At 43.8% G+C, this 16,776-nt stretch overlaps 1 protein-coding gene across 1 annotated transcript in view; it reads left to right on the forward strand.

Moving 5' to 3' along the window:
* The first annotated feature begins 5,680 nt into the window (after positions 1–5,680).
* MOB2 (MOB kinase activator 2) overlaps positions 5,681–16,776 on the forward strand; it is a 110,620-nt gene continuing 99,524 nt past the window's right edge. The window contains exon 1 of the mRNA XM_042038393.1: positions 5,681–5,784. Coding sequence (XP_041894327.1) covers positions 5,768–5,784 — 17 coding nt within the window. The 5' untranslated portion in view covers positions 5,681–5,767. The remainder of the gene's footprint in view (positions 5,785–16,776) is intronic.

The raw sequence follows: 16,776 nt of genomic DNA on the forward strand, positions 1-16,776 counted from the left end.
GCCTGCTGGGTTTTTTCAAGGAGGAGGCCTAGGGGGAGTTTTGCCATCTGTGAGAGAGATGCAGCATTAGGAAAATAATGCAAACAATTTCCGGCGCTGTGTCCATCTTCCTGCAAAACCAGTGGGGATGGACAAGCCCTGGCTTCCAGTTACATGCAACATCTTTTCCTTATAGTTAGCCTACAACCCAACCCCATAGTGAACATCCCTCTCCAAACTTAAAAATATGTGTCCCACTTCTCACCCTGTGCCCTTTTCTCCACCCTGACGCTGGCAGCAGATTAGGACACACTCAGGAAAGAGCTTATCAGTAAGGAGAAACAGCACCATGGAACTGGCATGTGTCTTCTGCTTCCCCTTTCCAAGGGGCCCTCCAAATAGGCTGGTATTGGTCGGGCGTAATGAGAGCGTCAGTTTGGTTACAGCCTGTCCACAATGACGCGGAATTGCCAGCACTGGGACAAAAGGAAACCCATACTCATCCCCTTACAGAGCTCTCTGACACATGCAGGTCAACCCAGGCATCTTGACCCCATGGGTGGCCACTGGCATTCCCCAAGCTTCCCAGCTGAAACTAAAACTCTCATGGCTATTTTCAATTCATTTTAGCATAATTCTTGTATTTCCCTCGTGGAGGCACAGAGAAATCCACCTAATTTTTAGCGCTCCTAAGCACTGGAGGTTTCCGAGCATTTACACATCATCTCTCACAAGACTTGATGCAGAGGGAGTGGGGTGTTTTTTCATTTTCCAGATATGGAAGCTGAGGCAAAAGGCAGATGCTGCTCAGTAATACCTAATTAGTGGTTGGGGGGGGGGGCCCCCCCGGGGGGCGGAATTAAAACCCAGTCACCACCAGTCTTATGTCTCATAAGTTGTCTGAAAGAGGAGATACCTAATAATTCTGTTCTTCTGTGACTGGGAGAGATTGAACACTGGTCAGCATCTCTAGAAATGCAGACTCCCAAGGACAGATTTTTTAGCCCTCTTCCCTGAAGCTCCACCCCTCCCTCACACATCAGAATAAAAGCCATATTTCCCAGATAGTTCAAGACCCAAAATGCCATTTATTTTTTTCTAATCTGGTCCTCAGCAGGATTGATTTTCTTGTTGCAAGACTATATGTAAAAGGTCTTACTATTACTGGCAGCAATCAATATTTATAACCACTCAGAGTGTTTATTTATTAAAAAAAAAAATCAAATGTTCCTACCAAGAAGAGATGCTTTTATTAATATCTAGCATGATTAATAATCATATTCAGAGTTGCAGGCAGGCCCACTCTGTCAGACTCATGCACTTTGCTTTTTCTAATGGCTCTGCAGGAATTTGAACCATAATATGTTTCACGCACAGGGACAAAGACGTTTTGTCTCAGGGAAGGACTGTGTGGATGTTTTTGACTTAAAGAGCCAGCGCCGCATTCAGAGCTTCACAAACAGAACCATTTTGAACCCAATCCCATCAGCCTGCCACATCTCCTGGAGATACACTGCACAGGGTGTATCTCCTCCTGTTGCTGAAGATCCAGATCTGTGCTGCAGATTTGCAGCTTGCTGAAAAATGTCACACCCCCTCTGTGTCAGGGCAGCCATCACCTGCTCTACTTCTCTGCCACCCACTGGAAATGCCTCAGCTCGGCAAATGGGTTCACATCTCTGCGTGTTGAGGCCTCTCAGCTGTCCAGGGTAAGATGAACTCCATGGGAATGACACTGCTTCAGATCAAGGGAAGGAAAACTCATACAGCCCTAAACAATGCTTTCTTTCCTCCGTTCCTACAGCACTACCACAAGGAGAGAAGAGGGGGCATGCAAGGCTGATGGCAAGGTATCAGATCTGAGGCTGCTCGGCCCCACAGCACTATGAGGTGGTGAAGGAGGTTTCTGATGCAATAAGCCAATAAAGGAGCAAAGTTCACTCCCCCTCCTTAGTGTTGGCTGTGCAAGGCGGTGTTTGCCCACCTGTGTGGTGCACTTTTCCCACTGCAGGACGTAATGACAATTAAATCAGAGGCAGTAAAGGGACAAAAGAGACACAGGTGCCTTGATTACTTCCTCATAGCCTCTCACCCTCTGCTGTACCACTTTATTGTCAGATGGGCAGAGCAAGCCAACTCAAAGCCAACATGAAAATCAGGCAGATAAGACAGCTGTTGTCTGGATGGCTATCAAACGTCCTGTTCTGTACAGATCTAGGTATGAGAACTGTGGGACAAAAATAAGGAAGTAAATGTTCACACTTGCTATTTCAAGGCAGTTCCCAGCCAGCGCTGAGTCACTTTTGGGACCGCAGTGTCTTTCTTCAGGGATTACGGGACGTGATAAAGCCTTCTCACAGACAGGGACAGCCCTTAGATCCACACTATCTTGTACCTAGGCTTTTATACCGAGCCCTGCAGAGCTTTACATGACTGCCAAATCCTCATGTGAGATGTTTGTCTGCCCCAACTCCTGTGGTCTGGTCTGCATGAGATCCCCTCCAGCCTCCCATCAGTTTCCGAAAAGCTCTGGTGCCGCGGAGGAACACCTGGGAACAAAGCCAGGCTATACCTGGAGGCCAGGAGGAGCAGGGCATGCACTTGCTTGGATTCCTGTTACGCAAGCCAGGCCATGGGATATGGGTGGCAGAACAAGGAGGAGAGGAGCAAGTGAATGCAGTATTTCTTGCTATGTGCCACGGGCCAAAAGCCCTACAGTCCAGATCCCATAAGCCCACAGGGCGCTTGTTCTGCCCAGACTGCCTGTCAATAATCTCACATTTAAAATCCTGTTAGACACAAGTAAACTGTGGGACAGTAATCCAGGGAAGAGTCGATGCAAAACCCTGCAATGTCAAGCATTGTAAACCTCCTGGATCCTCTGCGCTTCCTACCACATCTGTATGCCAGGGACCAGCGCTTGCTAAGCACCTTATATTCATGTCCTACAGGGCCTGCAAGCCCTGAACGTTGAGAGCCCTTCCTTTGTCCATGTGCATAGGGCTCAGCACAAAGGAGCCCCACAGCCTTCCAAGCTTGCTATTGTCAAAGAAATAATTGCTGCAATGCATTTTATGGAGCGTTTGGAAGGGGAGTTGCAGGACAACCACTGGACACTGCTCTGGGATTGGCACATCCTTTGCTCTTCAGAGCTGCTCACAGAGGGGCCTTACTGAACAGGGATGAATGTGTAATGCTCAGTCTGCCAGAGGGACTTCTGCAGTTTCCAGTGGCTGAGGGAACAAGAAAAAACACGAAACAAAACAGCAGGTGTAATATCAATGGAAAAAAAAAAAAAGAAAAAAATCACCTTAAATGAGATATAGATACAAAGGCCTTGTGCCCTTGGAAGGTATGATACAAAAGATTAATGAAATACATATTCCTTGTCTGAATTTTTTTTTTGCACCAGTAATTCTCCTTGTGCCAGTTGCTGTATATTTTCCTTGATACAATCAGGAGGAAAACAGCTAATCTGACATGACAAACTCATTGTATCAGAAGTCATCTCTGCTTTAAAACATGTGTCATATGACTAAACACCCTACTCCTGGTACAATGCATCCCACAGTAAATTTGGATGGAGCTCATCCTCAAATGCCCTGCTAAAAATACCCGTAACAAAGGGCAACAAGAAAACATAATTCAAATGAGGGACATCTGTTCTCAAATGTTTGCAGATAATGACTGGATTGAGTGTCTGCATAAAGGATAATTATTTACTGCAGATGGTTTGATCTGGTATTTTAAACACTGTAAAAAATCCTTGCCCCAACCACTCAGTGAAGTATGGGGGGTTTTGCTGCACAACCTTTCTCCTATCCTCTGCTACATTTTCTAAATGCACTGATAAGCAAAACTAAAACCAATTAAAAGATAAAATGTATTAAAGAGAAATGCTCCATTGGAACACAGACAACACACATTTTCAAGTTCTGGCCTTCAATTTCTTATGTTACACTGCCGTAGACCCAGATAATTCTCAGGCTGAAGTTTTGTTATAGGAGAATGGCAAAATAAAGCAGTTATGTGTTGTGCAAAGGGATCCTGAGCAGATTTCAAAGGGAAGGTCCATTCCACAACTACAGCACAATATGCTTTTAATACAAAATAATTCCACCATCTTTCCTTAAGACAGAGAGATACAAAACAACCATGGCCAAGAAACATTTTTATTAAATCACCCCCTGACATCCCGTTGCAAAGCAGCATGAGCCCCAGGATAACGCTGCTTTGCTGGAACTATCTTCTCAGTCAGTGTGGTGTCAGGGACTGACTCACCCACCCTGAACAAGGGGGGCCACAGGTGGGCCTGTGCGATGAGGGGCCCTGGGGACCTTCACTCTCAGAGCACCACGGGGCTGGGAGGGCCTTTGGAGCCCCTGGCACAGCAGCGTGGAGGAAGCAGGGTAGGGAAGGAGGGTGATGGCTCAAACAGCCTCTGAAAGAAGGTCCTTCCCTTGGAAAGCTGGCAAGTGCAGGGAGTCCAATGACATAACCACCACTCTCCCATAACACGTTTTAATTAACACACGTGTTCAAAGCATGGGACCACCTCCAGCAGCTCTGCCTCTGTAAATATCCCCACCTGAGCAGGTGCTCATCGGGGAAGTGGGTCAAGAGGACATTCTTTTCACAGAGCCTCTGGAAGTGCTGTGCATCAGTGATCTGCATGGAAGGGATTTACATTTAAAAGCCAGGGTTGCTTAAATCTCAAGGAGTGCAGTGTTGGGCTGTCTGGGGATAGGTATCATCCCTCTGGCAGCTGGTTGGTCATTTTTGAAATTAGAGGAACAAAGAATGACAGAATTTTGAATAAAAAAGGAGATTCTGTAGCACATAGTGCAAACTGCAACAGGCAACCAGCAAGAAGACCAGAGGACATGGTCTTAAACTGTGCCAGGACAGTGCAGGTTGTACATTAGGAGGAACTTCTCCAGAGAAAGGGTGATTAGATATTGGAATGGGCTGCCCAGGGAGGTGATGGACCCATCATGTCCAGAGGTGTTTAAGTAAAGACTGGATGTGGCACTCAGTGCCATGGTCTAGCTGACATGGTAGTGTCCAGTCAAAGGTTGGACTTGATCATCTCAGAGCTCTTTTCCAACCCAGCTGACTCCGTACGTCTGTGACTCTGTAGCGGAAAGGACAAGGCAGGAGTGGGGGCAGCCAGCCCGCATCCATCCCACTTGCGAGGCTCCGGGACAATCTCAGGGTGCCAAGGGGTGATAGGAACAGCGGTCGCCATGCAGGAGGGTCCTAAGTCAGTGCCAGGCTCTCATCACCGTCTCTAATTAACACACTTTGCCTTGGGATGGGACCTCCCAGCGCTGCCTCAGACGTCCCGACACGGCATGCCTTAGCGAGAACTAAAGCACTGGGGTCCGGACAGTGAAGCCCCCGCAGAGGGGGTCGAGTGATGCTGGGGGTCCCTGGCCCGGGGATCCCCCGGGGGTGCGAGGGCCGCCGGCCGCGCCCGGACTACACCTCCCAGCGTGCCCCGCGCGGCGGGACGGTGCGGGGCCGCTTCCGGGTTGGCCAGCGCGGTGTGTTTACTTCCGGCCGCGCCAGTGCGCGAGTGTCAGCCCGGGGGGGGCACCCGGCGGCCGCCCCGCCCGCGGCCGGGGAGGGACCGACCGACCGACCGACGGAGCGACCGGGGCACGGACCGACGGACACAGCGGCCGAGGGAGGAGCCCCGAGCGCGCAGCGGCCCCGGCCCCCATGAGCGGGCGGTGAGCGGCGAGTCGGCGGCCGCGGGAGCTTCCCGGCGCGGCGGGACCCAGCCATGGACTGGCTCATGGGGTGAGTGGGGCCCCCTCTCTGTCCCTCCCTCCGGAGCTCTCCCGGCCCGGCCATGGCGGCCCCGCTGCCGGCAGCCCGAGCCCCGCGTGCGGCGCAAATGACTAATCAGTTCCTGCCGGCGGGAGCGGGAACGGGAGCGGGAGCGGGAGCGCGGCTGCAGCTCAGCCCCGGGCGTCCCTGGGTGCAGCCGCCTGCGCCCGCGGCGACGACGGGGCGCACAGGAGCCCCTGTCTGGTCCCGAGCGGTGGCTCTCTGAAAAGTAACTTTTCCTTCCCTTTTGGGGTATAGGCAGGCTAGGTGTGGCAACTCTCTGTGCTTCCCACCCATGCAGTGTGGGGCTAATCCCCCTGCGACAGAGCATGTAAACCGAAAGGCGTGCCAAGGTTTAAACGGCTCTCTGGGGGGAGGAAGAAGAGACCTCGGCAGAGATTAACGCCAAATCGGAGCCACGCCAGGGGGCTTGGATAGCCTGGGATTAATAGTGCTAATTACACAGAGACAGAAGGTAGAGAGCTGTTTGCTGCAGGTTTTAGGTCTGGAAGCCTCAGTGCAGGAGAAGGAGATGCAGTTGATGGGAGCGACCTGATACGCTACCAGTATCCCAAGCAAGATTTTCTCGGTTACTTCTTGCATGAATTGTGCGGGCGACCTACACTCAGGTGAACTGTGAATAATTATGCTTCTAAATCGCATGAGCACTTGGTTTATGCTCCAGCAAAACTAGCGCTGCTGTGATAACTTGCTACCCTTAGTTTGTTCTTCACAGCAGTTTGGTCCAGTTCCTGAACATGGTCTTTGCCATCTGGGTTGCCTCCTTTTCTAACACTAATGTCCTTAGAGCACAAGGTAAACTATTTTGTCGCTGTTGCTGGATGTAGTGTATTTAGAAAGGTCATTCGCGTGCGTGTTGCCTTTTGTCTGCAGCTGATCTCTTTGGTGGTGGGAGTGCACTTGTTACTTGCCTTCACACGGGTCGTGTCCGACTCTGGAACCAGCTGTCAATACAAAGTTTTACTGTGAGTCTGACTCCTCACTCGCTCTGATGGAGGGAATGCTGAATATCTGTGGGGTGGACACCGATGGCTGGCTATTCCTCCAGCAGGCTGAGCAGCAGAAGTGCAGTATTTGTGGCATGTGAAGGGGTCTGGGTGCCATGTACTGCAGACCTTGTGTCTTGTAAGTCTGAGGGCGGCACTCTGTTGTTACATGGTGTCAATGAAAATAGAAATGACGAGCTTGTTTTGATGTGTTTTGTAACACCCACAAAGCACAGGTGGTCTGTTACACTGACTTTGTAAAAGTAAATGCCCGAGTGTCAAAGAGTGTTACTGTAATTACAAAAAAAGGTCAGATCCAGGACTTATGCAGGATACTAGTATGACTCAAAATGCCCCACTACAACAGCTGTACTTATTCTGTGCAAATTATATTGTAAACCAGAAAGGAATCAAGGTTTGTTTTAGCCAAACTCTCAGTATATTAGAATGATGGTTTTCTTGTGAAAAATATTTTGGGCTTCTTGAAGTTGCTGCAAAAAAATTGGCATTTGTTCTGTACTTTTTTACCCAGGGTGGGTGGATCCGTACATGTGTGGAAAAGACTTGCCTGTTTTCCCCATTGTAATGGGAATGGATCCTGAGTCATTTGTGCATTACTTGCTTGTTCTCAGCTATTTCCTGATACGTTTCTCTCCTGACCAAACCCAGTATTGTCCCACTGATGCTCTTAGTGTTTTCTCCTTTAAAACGTTGTTAGTTCTATTTGTGCACATTTTGGGGAGGATGGTTGTATGTGATTATGGCAGGGAGGGGGAAGCATTGATATTTTGACGTGGGAAAGGCTAAGAATCCTGAGGGACCCTTTCTTATTTCTGGCCAAGTTATGCCTGCTGTTAGCAACTGTCTTTGTAAATGGAAACATCCGTCCTGCTGCTTGACAAAGAAGTTGAGGACGTTTGTCTGCCCAGGCAGAAGTTTGGGCAATGCCACTCGCTCAACCTTTCTTTCAGTGGGAACTTCAGATGTTTGGGTCTCTGGTGTGAGGAGGGCAGGGCTGAAGAAAAGCCTGCAGAATAGTAGGAAAACAGGTCTCTCCCAGTAACACATTAGTTGGCGTCGATGCCTCTGGCAAGCAAAATGTATTGGTCTGCTTCTTGGTGGTGTTTCTTTTTCCCGAGTCAGTGTTGTCACTAATAAAACCACTGTGATCATTCTTGTTCCTGACTGCTTTGGTAAGGTGGTGGTTTGCAATTTCAGCTTTCCATGCACTTTCCCTAACCCTTGCAGAGGGTCTTGTATGTCTCCTCATCTGTTGTGCTTTCTTAACCTTTTGGTGTGAAAAACACCTCTGTGTTTTAACTTCGTGTTACTGAGAAATGATCCTTCGAGTGCAAGCGAGTTAAATTAGGCAGCAGTAACAGTTGCTCCTGTTCTAGATCTCGACCCTTCGAGCTGGTGTCGCATTTATCTGATAGACATAGTATAGAGCGAGATCTGTGTTATTCCTTCCTGGTCCTCCCCTTCTCTTGTGGTCCCTAATCGTACCACTGAGAGCGGCAGCCCAAGTGTCTCTGATCGCCTCAGAGTACTCAATATACAAGAAAACGGAAGCTGAAGCTTACAAACAATAGTGAATTTATTACAGATTAACAAACAGCTACAGGCTTATGTGGTCACACAGCAAAACTTCTCTGGGTGCTGCCTGCTGTTCAGTCAAGTGCTTCAAAATCCAGTCAAGTCCTAAGGAAGAAAGCTGAAAAGAATGAGCTGCTGGCATGGTACGGTGCTTAGTTTAGCACCAAAGTAAAGCCAGAGTATTTTCTATGATTGATTAGTGTATTTTGCCCTTCCACTGAATTCAGCATTAATACTGATGCTGGTGAAACACTATGGTTTCTTCTGGGCCTTCTCTCAAAAAAAAAAAAAAAAAAAAAAAAGACCATTTTGATCTTATTTGTTTTACATAGCATGCATTTTAAGTGCAATTTTGACTAGAGATCAGTGTTGCTTAATTGCTTTGCTCAACAACGTTTGCCAGAGATCCATATTACCCGATTTGGAAGAGATTCCAAACTTTTGTGTTGCAAATAGCATTGATCTGCTCTTGAAGTTCAAAGTAGCAACAAAGGCAGGCATTGTGCCTTCACTTACGAAACGTGGTTTTTAAGCTTGTTTTAAAATTTCATAATTGGATGGGAGTAAAACGTATTAATGGTGCTAATAAATCTGACATGGTGTCAATTATTTTTCATCTTCAGCAGTGCTGTCTGATGCTGTAATGCGTTTTTTCATAAGAGAGGAGGGTTGTGTACTGTAGTGGTTTTGGTAAACCCTTATGTAATAAGGAAAGAGAGAAACAAAGTATTTTACAAATTATTACCCGTTAAACACAATCATAATTTGATCTTCATCTGTACTATAAACTTTGTAGTTTAGTAGGTTAATAGACTATACTGATTGAAGCTGAGAGAGCTGCTTACATCGATTTGACAAAGATTCACAGCTCCTTCTCTCAGGCTTTATTAGAGTATAAAGTGTAATAAAGAGAGAGAGGCTGTCTGCAAGAGAGATTTCTTCTCCATTTAAGTTTTAGATCTTGTTATCCATGCAGTCATACCATCCCTTTTAGATCTTGTTGTCCATACAGTCATACCATCCCCTGCTCAGTTATTTGTTCTTCCATATGTTGCCTTAGTGACTTGAAAAGAAGGGCCTAAAAATGATCGAAGGCTATGCTTTTCTCATATTCCACATTTTCTGCTTTGAGGACGGTTAGAGAAAAGCAATGGCCTAGAAAGATAAGGAAAATACAAATGGCAGAAGTAGTAAACTTCTGGTCAGGACATTTGTGCCCAAAGACAGCACAGATTATTTCTGTCTCCTCAGGTGGTCTGTGGTCTGCAAGACATAGCAAGTGGCTACAGCTGTAAACTGAATAATGCCTAATTGAAACTAATAGCCCTCACACTTGCAGATTTTACTTTGTAATGTTGGTTAATCCATTGTAAACACCACATGTATGTGCTGCATTGCATAGTCTTCATCTCATCAAGATAGGTAGTTGGAAAGTATGTTGTAGTGAGATAACACAGTAATTATGCAAATTCAGTCTTTTTGAGTATATGCTATAGTGGTGTTTTTTAAAAAACAGTGCAAAAGAACTTCTCAAGGTCAGCACACTGCTAGATTTGTTTGGTAGAGGAGACTTGTATGTCATGCATTTATTTTATTCAGCTATAACTGTCAGGGACTTAAATTTAAGCTGGCAGTTGTTTCATTTGTTTTGGATATAGGATTTTGCCATGCTATCCCTGCAGTAATTCTGAAGGCTAGAAGGAAAGTAACACATACTGCTGCTTCGTTGTCTTCCATTGCACATTTGTGGAAGGATCTTTAAGAAATGTCCTCATAAGGCCTTAAGACACTGTCCAGTTCAAGACAGGCTATGGTGAAATAGGAATAGCATTGTCATGCAGAAAAGTCCTAACCTTGAGCCAGAACAGCTGAGGACTAGATGTGAAAAAAGCACACCAGTGTTCGAGTTCTGAGTCAGTACAGATCCAATATGCTGTTTGTCACCTGTTAGACTAAACCTTTGTTGCTTTTGAATAGGTGCACTATCATAGGATATCTCGGATTGGAAGGGAGCCATGAGGATCATCAAGTCCATTAACTGTAAGGAGTGCATCTTGTAGTGGGAGCAATGAGAAATCATGCAGCAAGCTTAGCTGTCAGTTTGGCTGGTGCATAATACAGCTGAACCTGCTTTTACCTAGCAGACCTTTTATATAAAAAGTAGGTAATGATTTTCATTCTGGGTACCATTCAAAACTTCCTAATTATAGCAAATATTTCTATTAAAAGTAAGAAGGGAATAACACTGCAAGTTCTTCAGCTGCTGTAGCTGTAGGGAATGCTTTCCCCTTTCTTCCCTTTAGTCATCTCCTGTGAAGAAATTCTCTTGCCTTTATAAGGCAGTCTTCCCTCTACAAACTGCTGCAACCTCTCACCTTTCACAGCTCACATGGCGTGTATCTTTGTTCTGTTTTTGAACTGACCTCACAACAGGTGTTTCCCTTGCATTCCATTCCCTGCAGATTCTTGGCCTCACATGCCATTTTCCCTACTTTGAGGAGGAAGAAAATAACTCAGAACCAGTAAACCAGACATGTATGGTCTCATTGGGCAGGAAAAATTCACATGTTCCTTATTTGCTTCTATTTATAGGTGTAACATTACCTATGGGGTCCCAGGTTGCTGTCCCCAGATAAATCTAGGTCTGTCTGTGAACCACTGGCACTCCATTCACTGCTTACAGATGAGACTTCAATATTACTTCAAAACCTTAGCAGACATGAGCAGTACCTCTGCTAAAGCAGAGCTTAACTGTGAAACAACTACGTAACACTGTCTGCAGGTAAAATTAGATCTCCATTAAATATTAACTTGTAATATTCATTAGTATAGTAGTGGAAATGTGCTGTTGCTTTGAAATGTGAGTTTCAAGGGCTATTAGAGTTGTAGAAAAGGAGTCATGACTGTAAGAGAGCAATTTAAATTTTTCAGGTGTGTTGTTGCCTTACATCTCCCTGCTTCTGAAAGTGCTCGGTTATATTACTGAGATGGTCACTGCTAAGGTTCTTCTTTTGTAGTGCAAAACAGATAGCAAATAACTGCAGAGCCTTGCTCCCTGAAGTGTCCTGGTATAGTTAATTATTGATTTCTTGGAGAAAATGCCAAAGAAATCCTGCATTTTAAAACCTTTGTTACTTCAGCAAACCACAGAATTTATCAGTTACTTTGCTGAGTATGGTGCATGGGTTAATACTGGTTTTATCTTATTAGAGTGCTCTTTTTCCAACATGTTGAGGGATAAGAAGAATAGGTAATTTTCCAGGTCCCTAAAATAAAATGAACTATTACTTTGCCTAGAAAAGGAGTTGAGTATTCTTTAAGTGTAGCAATACTCCTTCCTTGCATGTCTCTGCATGTTACTCTCTCCTCCTTTGCAGTAGCATCAGGATTCAGGAAGGCTGGTAGGTTGACACTCATCTGAAGGAAAACAAATATTTTTTTTTAAATTTATTATTCTGCCTTGTTTCCTCTGCTCAGGTTAGTTTTCAGCTAAATGAGTTCCTGCAGCCTGTTTGTGTAGCTACATGAATAATGTTGTTAGCACTATGGTGTTTGTGAGAACACAAAGCTTAGAGAACACTTACTTTGGTGGCAGCAAGGACTTAACTGAACGTAATCATGTAGTAATGTGATTATTAGTGGTAATTACTCTGAAAATAATTAGTGATCTATCTTCTGGTGATGTATCCTGCTTGAATGTCGAGAAGAACTGCAGAATGTCTGAAAATAGGGGATGCCATGACTAGGCTGGTATCCTGGAGCAGGCAGTGGCATCAGAGCACTGTCACAGTTGCTGTCCCACAGTGTTACATTCACTTTATGGCTAAACTGTAAAAATACTGCATCGTATATGCAGAACTGCATATTTATATATTTATATATTTACAGACTTTACAATTGTCTGTAAATCATGTTTCATCTACCTGAGAGAAGTGCTGGCTGTGTCATGGTGTGAATGTGAAGGTAGGTGGTATTTTGGGTGCCTGGCTGAATCCAGCAGTCTGATTCAAGAGAGCGTTCAGGAAGCTTGGTTCATGCATGATGGCCTACATAACTTTGCCATATTTCACTGGCAGTTTCCATCTGTTACATCTGCTGGATGTGGGCCCAGAGAAAGCATACTTGAAAGAGTAAAATTAATAAGAGACTGCAATTTTTAGATAGCTCTGCATACAAGTTTGAACTCGGTGTTGTCAGATCTGCGTATTCTGCCATCACTGATGACCTAGCAAGCAGCTTTAATATGTGTTTCTGCTAGTGGAATACTACTGAAGTGATCTTGTCCATTGTATTCTACCCATGTTTAGCCTTTTACAATTGGTGATAAGGTTGTGAAGCTTGCTTGCTAGGTTCTGTTTTTCAAAATCCTTCTTAGCAATTTTTCCACTCATCTTACTCTGCAGTTACAAAAAAAAAAAAAATTAAGCTGTCCTTAACTGTACATAAAATGAATAAATCTTATTATTTAAATTTATTTTTGCAATCGTGTTGTTTAGAGTAGTACTGGAAAGCGTTACATCAAGTGGGATGACTTGAGGAAGAACTGTTGCTTCATGGCCTTGTTCTGGCGCTTCAAACAGTTGCAGTCTAGGAGCTTCCCTGTTCCTGAGACAGTGTGCAGTAGTTCTAAATAATTTAATTTTGCAGCTAGAATGATGAATATAACTAAATACCTGAAGAGCAGTGTGATAATTTTAGCATTTGGAGGGGAAAAAATGGCAGTTTTCTCAAAAGTTAGTTTCCTTTTATCCTGCCAGCCAAGAGAAACTGGTCAAGGTGCAAGTTTTTCACACAACCACACACCTTTCACACAACTCTGTTCCTGACTGTGGAAAAAGAGCATCGAACACACATATACACGCACACAAAAATAACCCCCAAACCAGAATTTAGGTGCAATTTTCTGAAGAATGTCACAGATTAAACTGGAATCAAGACAGGAATGACTGTCACAGATCAAATTCCTTCTTCCTCTGAGCACTGAAAGTAAAGCCATTAAGCTAGAATGTAAGCATGCAGAAAACTGTATCTCTAAATGATCCAGGTCTGGTAACTCAAGCTCATCAGAATAGATCTGCATGTTTTTTAATTTCTTTTCCCCTTCTTTTTCACTGCTTAGGTGATAAAGGTGGTCCCTGAATATTTTTATCATCAGTGTTCAGTGACTGGATCACTGTTGTCCCTTTTCTACTCTGAAATGTCTAAATACTTGGGACTTTTATCTGAGAACTCTCCTAGTATTTATACATAATGAACAGAAGCTGTGTGAAACAGGTTGCATAGAGGTGATCTTGAGCCTTATTTTTTTTTTCCTGACTGCTTCAGTTCATAAACTTCAGTCTAGAATTTCCTAATTTGGAGAACATGTTTCTTTTACATGGTGCTTCATAAACCAGCATGGAGTTGCTCGGGAGAGGCTTTGTTCCTTCTTCACAAGTTATGCAAAACTGGATGGAGATGTTTTTTAAGAGGAGGTGTCTGCTCTGCGAATAGGCTCAGGTTACAGGATGAACTCAGTGGTTTCAGGTTTGTCAGGTAAATGATAAATAGCTTTTTTTCTTCAGTCAGTTTTCTCTCTGATGATATCCAGGTGTTGCTGGAACTCCAATCTGTACAACCTTCCTGATTGTCATGTCTGCTAGAGTGTTAGTGTGTGGCTGTTTTCCATCAGATACAAAGGGAACCAAGTTTGTAGTGAGGGCTAATAATTTTTGTTAGTTATTAACAAAAGTACTTGGGAAAGAAAGAAAAAGCTTCTGGGCATGCTTGTATCTCTAGTTTATGTTAATAACGTGTCTTGAACAAAAGCATGCTAATAGTACAGTTCCAGGCCAGCCGGGGAATCTCACCTGCTGGTTTAGCAGGGGACTGGTACCTTTTTACGCAGCTGACCAGCCTACATTCAAAAAGCCATATTTGGGCACTGGTCTTGCTATTTAAGGTTATCTGAATATCTTCTATCAAGAGAAAGAGGTTAGAAATGGAAGTACTTGCAGATTCTGTTCTAGGGTATTCAAATCCTCTGATGGCTCTAATTTTTTTCCAGTGTTGTCTTACTTTGTTCTGTGAGCCAACCTTTCTTGGTTTCCTTGTAATTTCCGATTGGGGTGCCTGTGCTAACCTGCAGTTCTGATGTTCTTATGGTCTTGTCTGTGCCTCCTTTTTGTTGTAGCCAGATAGTGCCTTTTTTTTTTTTTTTTCTTTTTTTTTTTAATTAGCTGAGTTTTGAGGTTTGGGAGAAATATGACTGCTAAGAGGCGAACAAAAACAGTGAAAGGGTACTTCATCTTAATGACTGTAGCTTTTTTTTCGTTCAATTCTAGCCTTAATCTTGCAAGGCAGAGGGTCTGTTGGCCACCCCTCTGCTGCTTGACTTGTTGGGCATTAAGGAGTAATGTTTCTTTTGCACCATATTCCTGGATGGGCAAGTAACAGCAGTTGTTGCTACTGTGTCCCTTCTTCACTTGATTGTTGTGGTGCCATTGGTGATGAGCAATTTTTGAAGACTAAAATGAAATCTCAGGGGTTTTTTTTGATGTGTTTATGAATGTTTCTTGTTAGGCATATGATAGGCTTTTAGCATGTGGTCTGGTGTAGCGCAGGTTTTAGCTTTGAGTTATGGGTGCTATTCAAAATGCTGAATTGGGTGATTTGCATTCTTATAACCGCAGAGTGTCTGTACTGAGGTTGTCTCCCTTGCCCCACCCTGATGAATATGAAGGTACTGGCCTGAGTCACTTGAGCTTGTTGAGGCTTGAGCAAGTGGAGTAAAGTGCTATGAAAACTCATCTAAGAAAGGGGAGATTGTGGGTTCGTGCTTGTAATGCACAAGCATTTCGGTATTTAATTGCAAGTTTGTAGGTAATGTGGTTGGTTTGCCTTCTAAGGGGGGGCCTTTCTGTTTTCACACAGTACTGTAGTAAGCTGGTAGTTTTTGTTTTGGTGGTTCTTTTTTTTTTTTTTTTTTTTGTGTTTATAAGAATTTTTCCAGACTTGTTTCAGACAGGATGTGCACAGTCATCCACTAAAATGTAGGCAGTTGTTACTATATGTGGTACAACTTTTTAAGTGGGCAAGGTATTATTTACATGTTCACAGGCTTGTATTCTCTTATTATTGTTAACAGAATCAATGTTTCTGTTTAAATCAAGTTCTTCTTGGTTTTAGGTAGAGTGAAAACTTACTCTCACTGTTGGACTCCTTAGGAGTACTGGCAAGGAGGCAGCTTGTTAATTGAAGAAGTATTTTCTGCAGTTCATGAAGCACATGCAGTATAATCCACTATATTGCAGGAGAAAATCACTTGCTGGGTTTTTTTGTTTGGTTTATTTGTTTGCTTTTTCTAGTCGTAATCCATTCTGTCATTAAACAAGAAATATTCTTACCTAGTAGATCTATTGAATTCCCATGTTTAAACATTTTATTCTGAAACATGGGGGGGGTGTTATTATAAAATAAAAAAGTTGGCAAGAATTTCTTGAGAAGGAAGTAACTTTATTATAAAGACAGACAAATTTAAACACATTGGTTGTACTTGTTTAGATGTGTCATCCACCCACAGTATTTCTGAGCCAAGCCAAAAATGTAAAATAAAAAGGTGTTAAATATTTCGGTGGGCATCACGATTTAAGCTAACGTGGAAGTTGCTTAACTTCTGAAGGACACCTTCCATGAAGGTCTTGACGTGTTTTAAAAGATGCAATTCAAATTCACTCCTTTGATTTCTTGAGTGTAAAAGCACTCTTCCAATGACAAAAAGTAGAAAAAAAAATTTAAAAATTTGGAAAACAAACCTGAGAGTTCATGAGAGATGTCATCAGGCTGATAGTCCCCCATGCTAAAAACAGCCTTGGTGTCTGAGTAAGCAGATAGGTTTTGAGCAAAGAGGAAGCAAATATAGGAATAAGTATGGTATTTATACATGTAATAAAACTTTACTAGCACAGACATCATCATTTCCTGTCTGGGTTTAATAAAGGAATGATAATTATTTTCCATTATTACTAAGGCCTTGATATTTTTATAAAATACTGCATATAATAGTATCTTACGTACAATTACTGTTGGTAATTGAACTATAGCTGTCAAAACAAATGCCCAAAGAGCTTGGATCTGGGGAATTCCAGTACGTGCCTGACGTAAAAGAGTAATTTATTGTTCATCCAGATAAGTGTCTGTGGCCTGGTTTGTCACGTGTTTCTATTTAGCAAGCAGAGGCCTGCAGCAGGCTATCAGGTATTGCAGGACATTGTGTTTCTGTCTGTGGGGACTTCTCACTTGCCTGTGGCTGCGAAAATTATTGCCTGCCCTTCAATCCCTGGCCGATAGTTCTTGTCTCGTGGCTTGTATGTAATACTTT

This window comes from Corvus kubaryi, unplaced genomic scaffold (genome assembly GCF_017639235.1).
Source record: "Corvus kubaryi isolate FWS band 111438036 unplaced genomic scaffold, C.kubaryi_AGA036_p1.0 37392, whole genome shotgun sequence".
In the NCBI taxonomy this organism is placed as follows: Eukaryota; Metazoa; Chordata; class Aves; order Passeriformes; family Corvidae; genus Corvus; species Corvus kubaryi.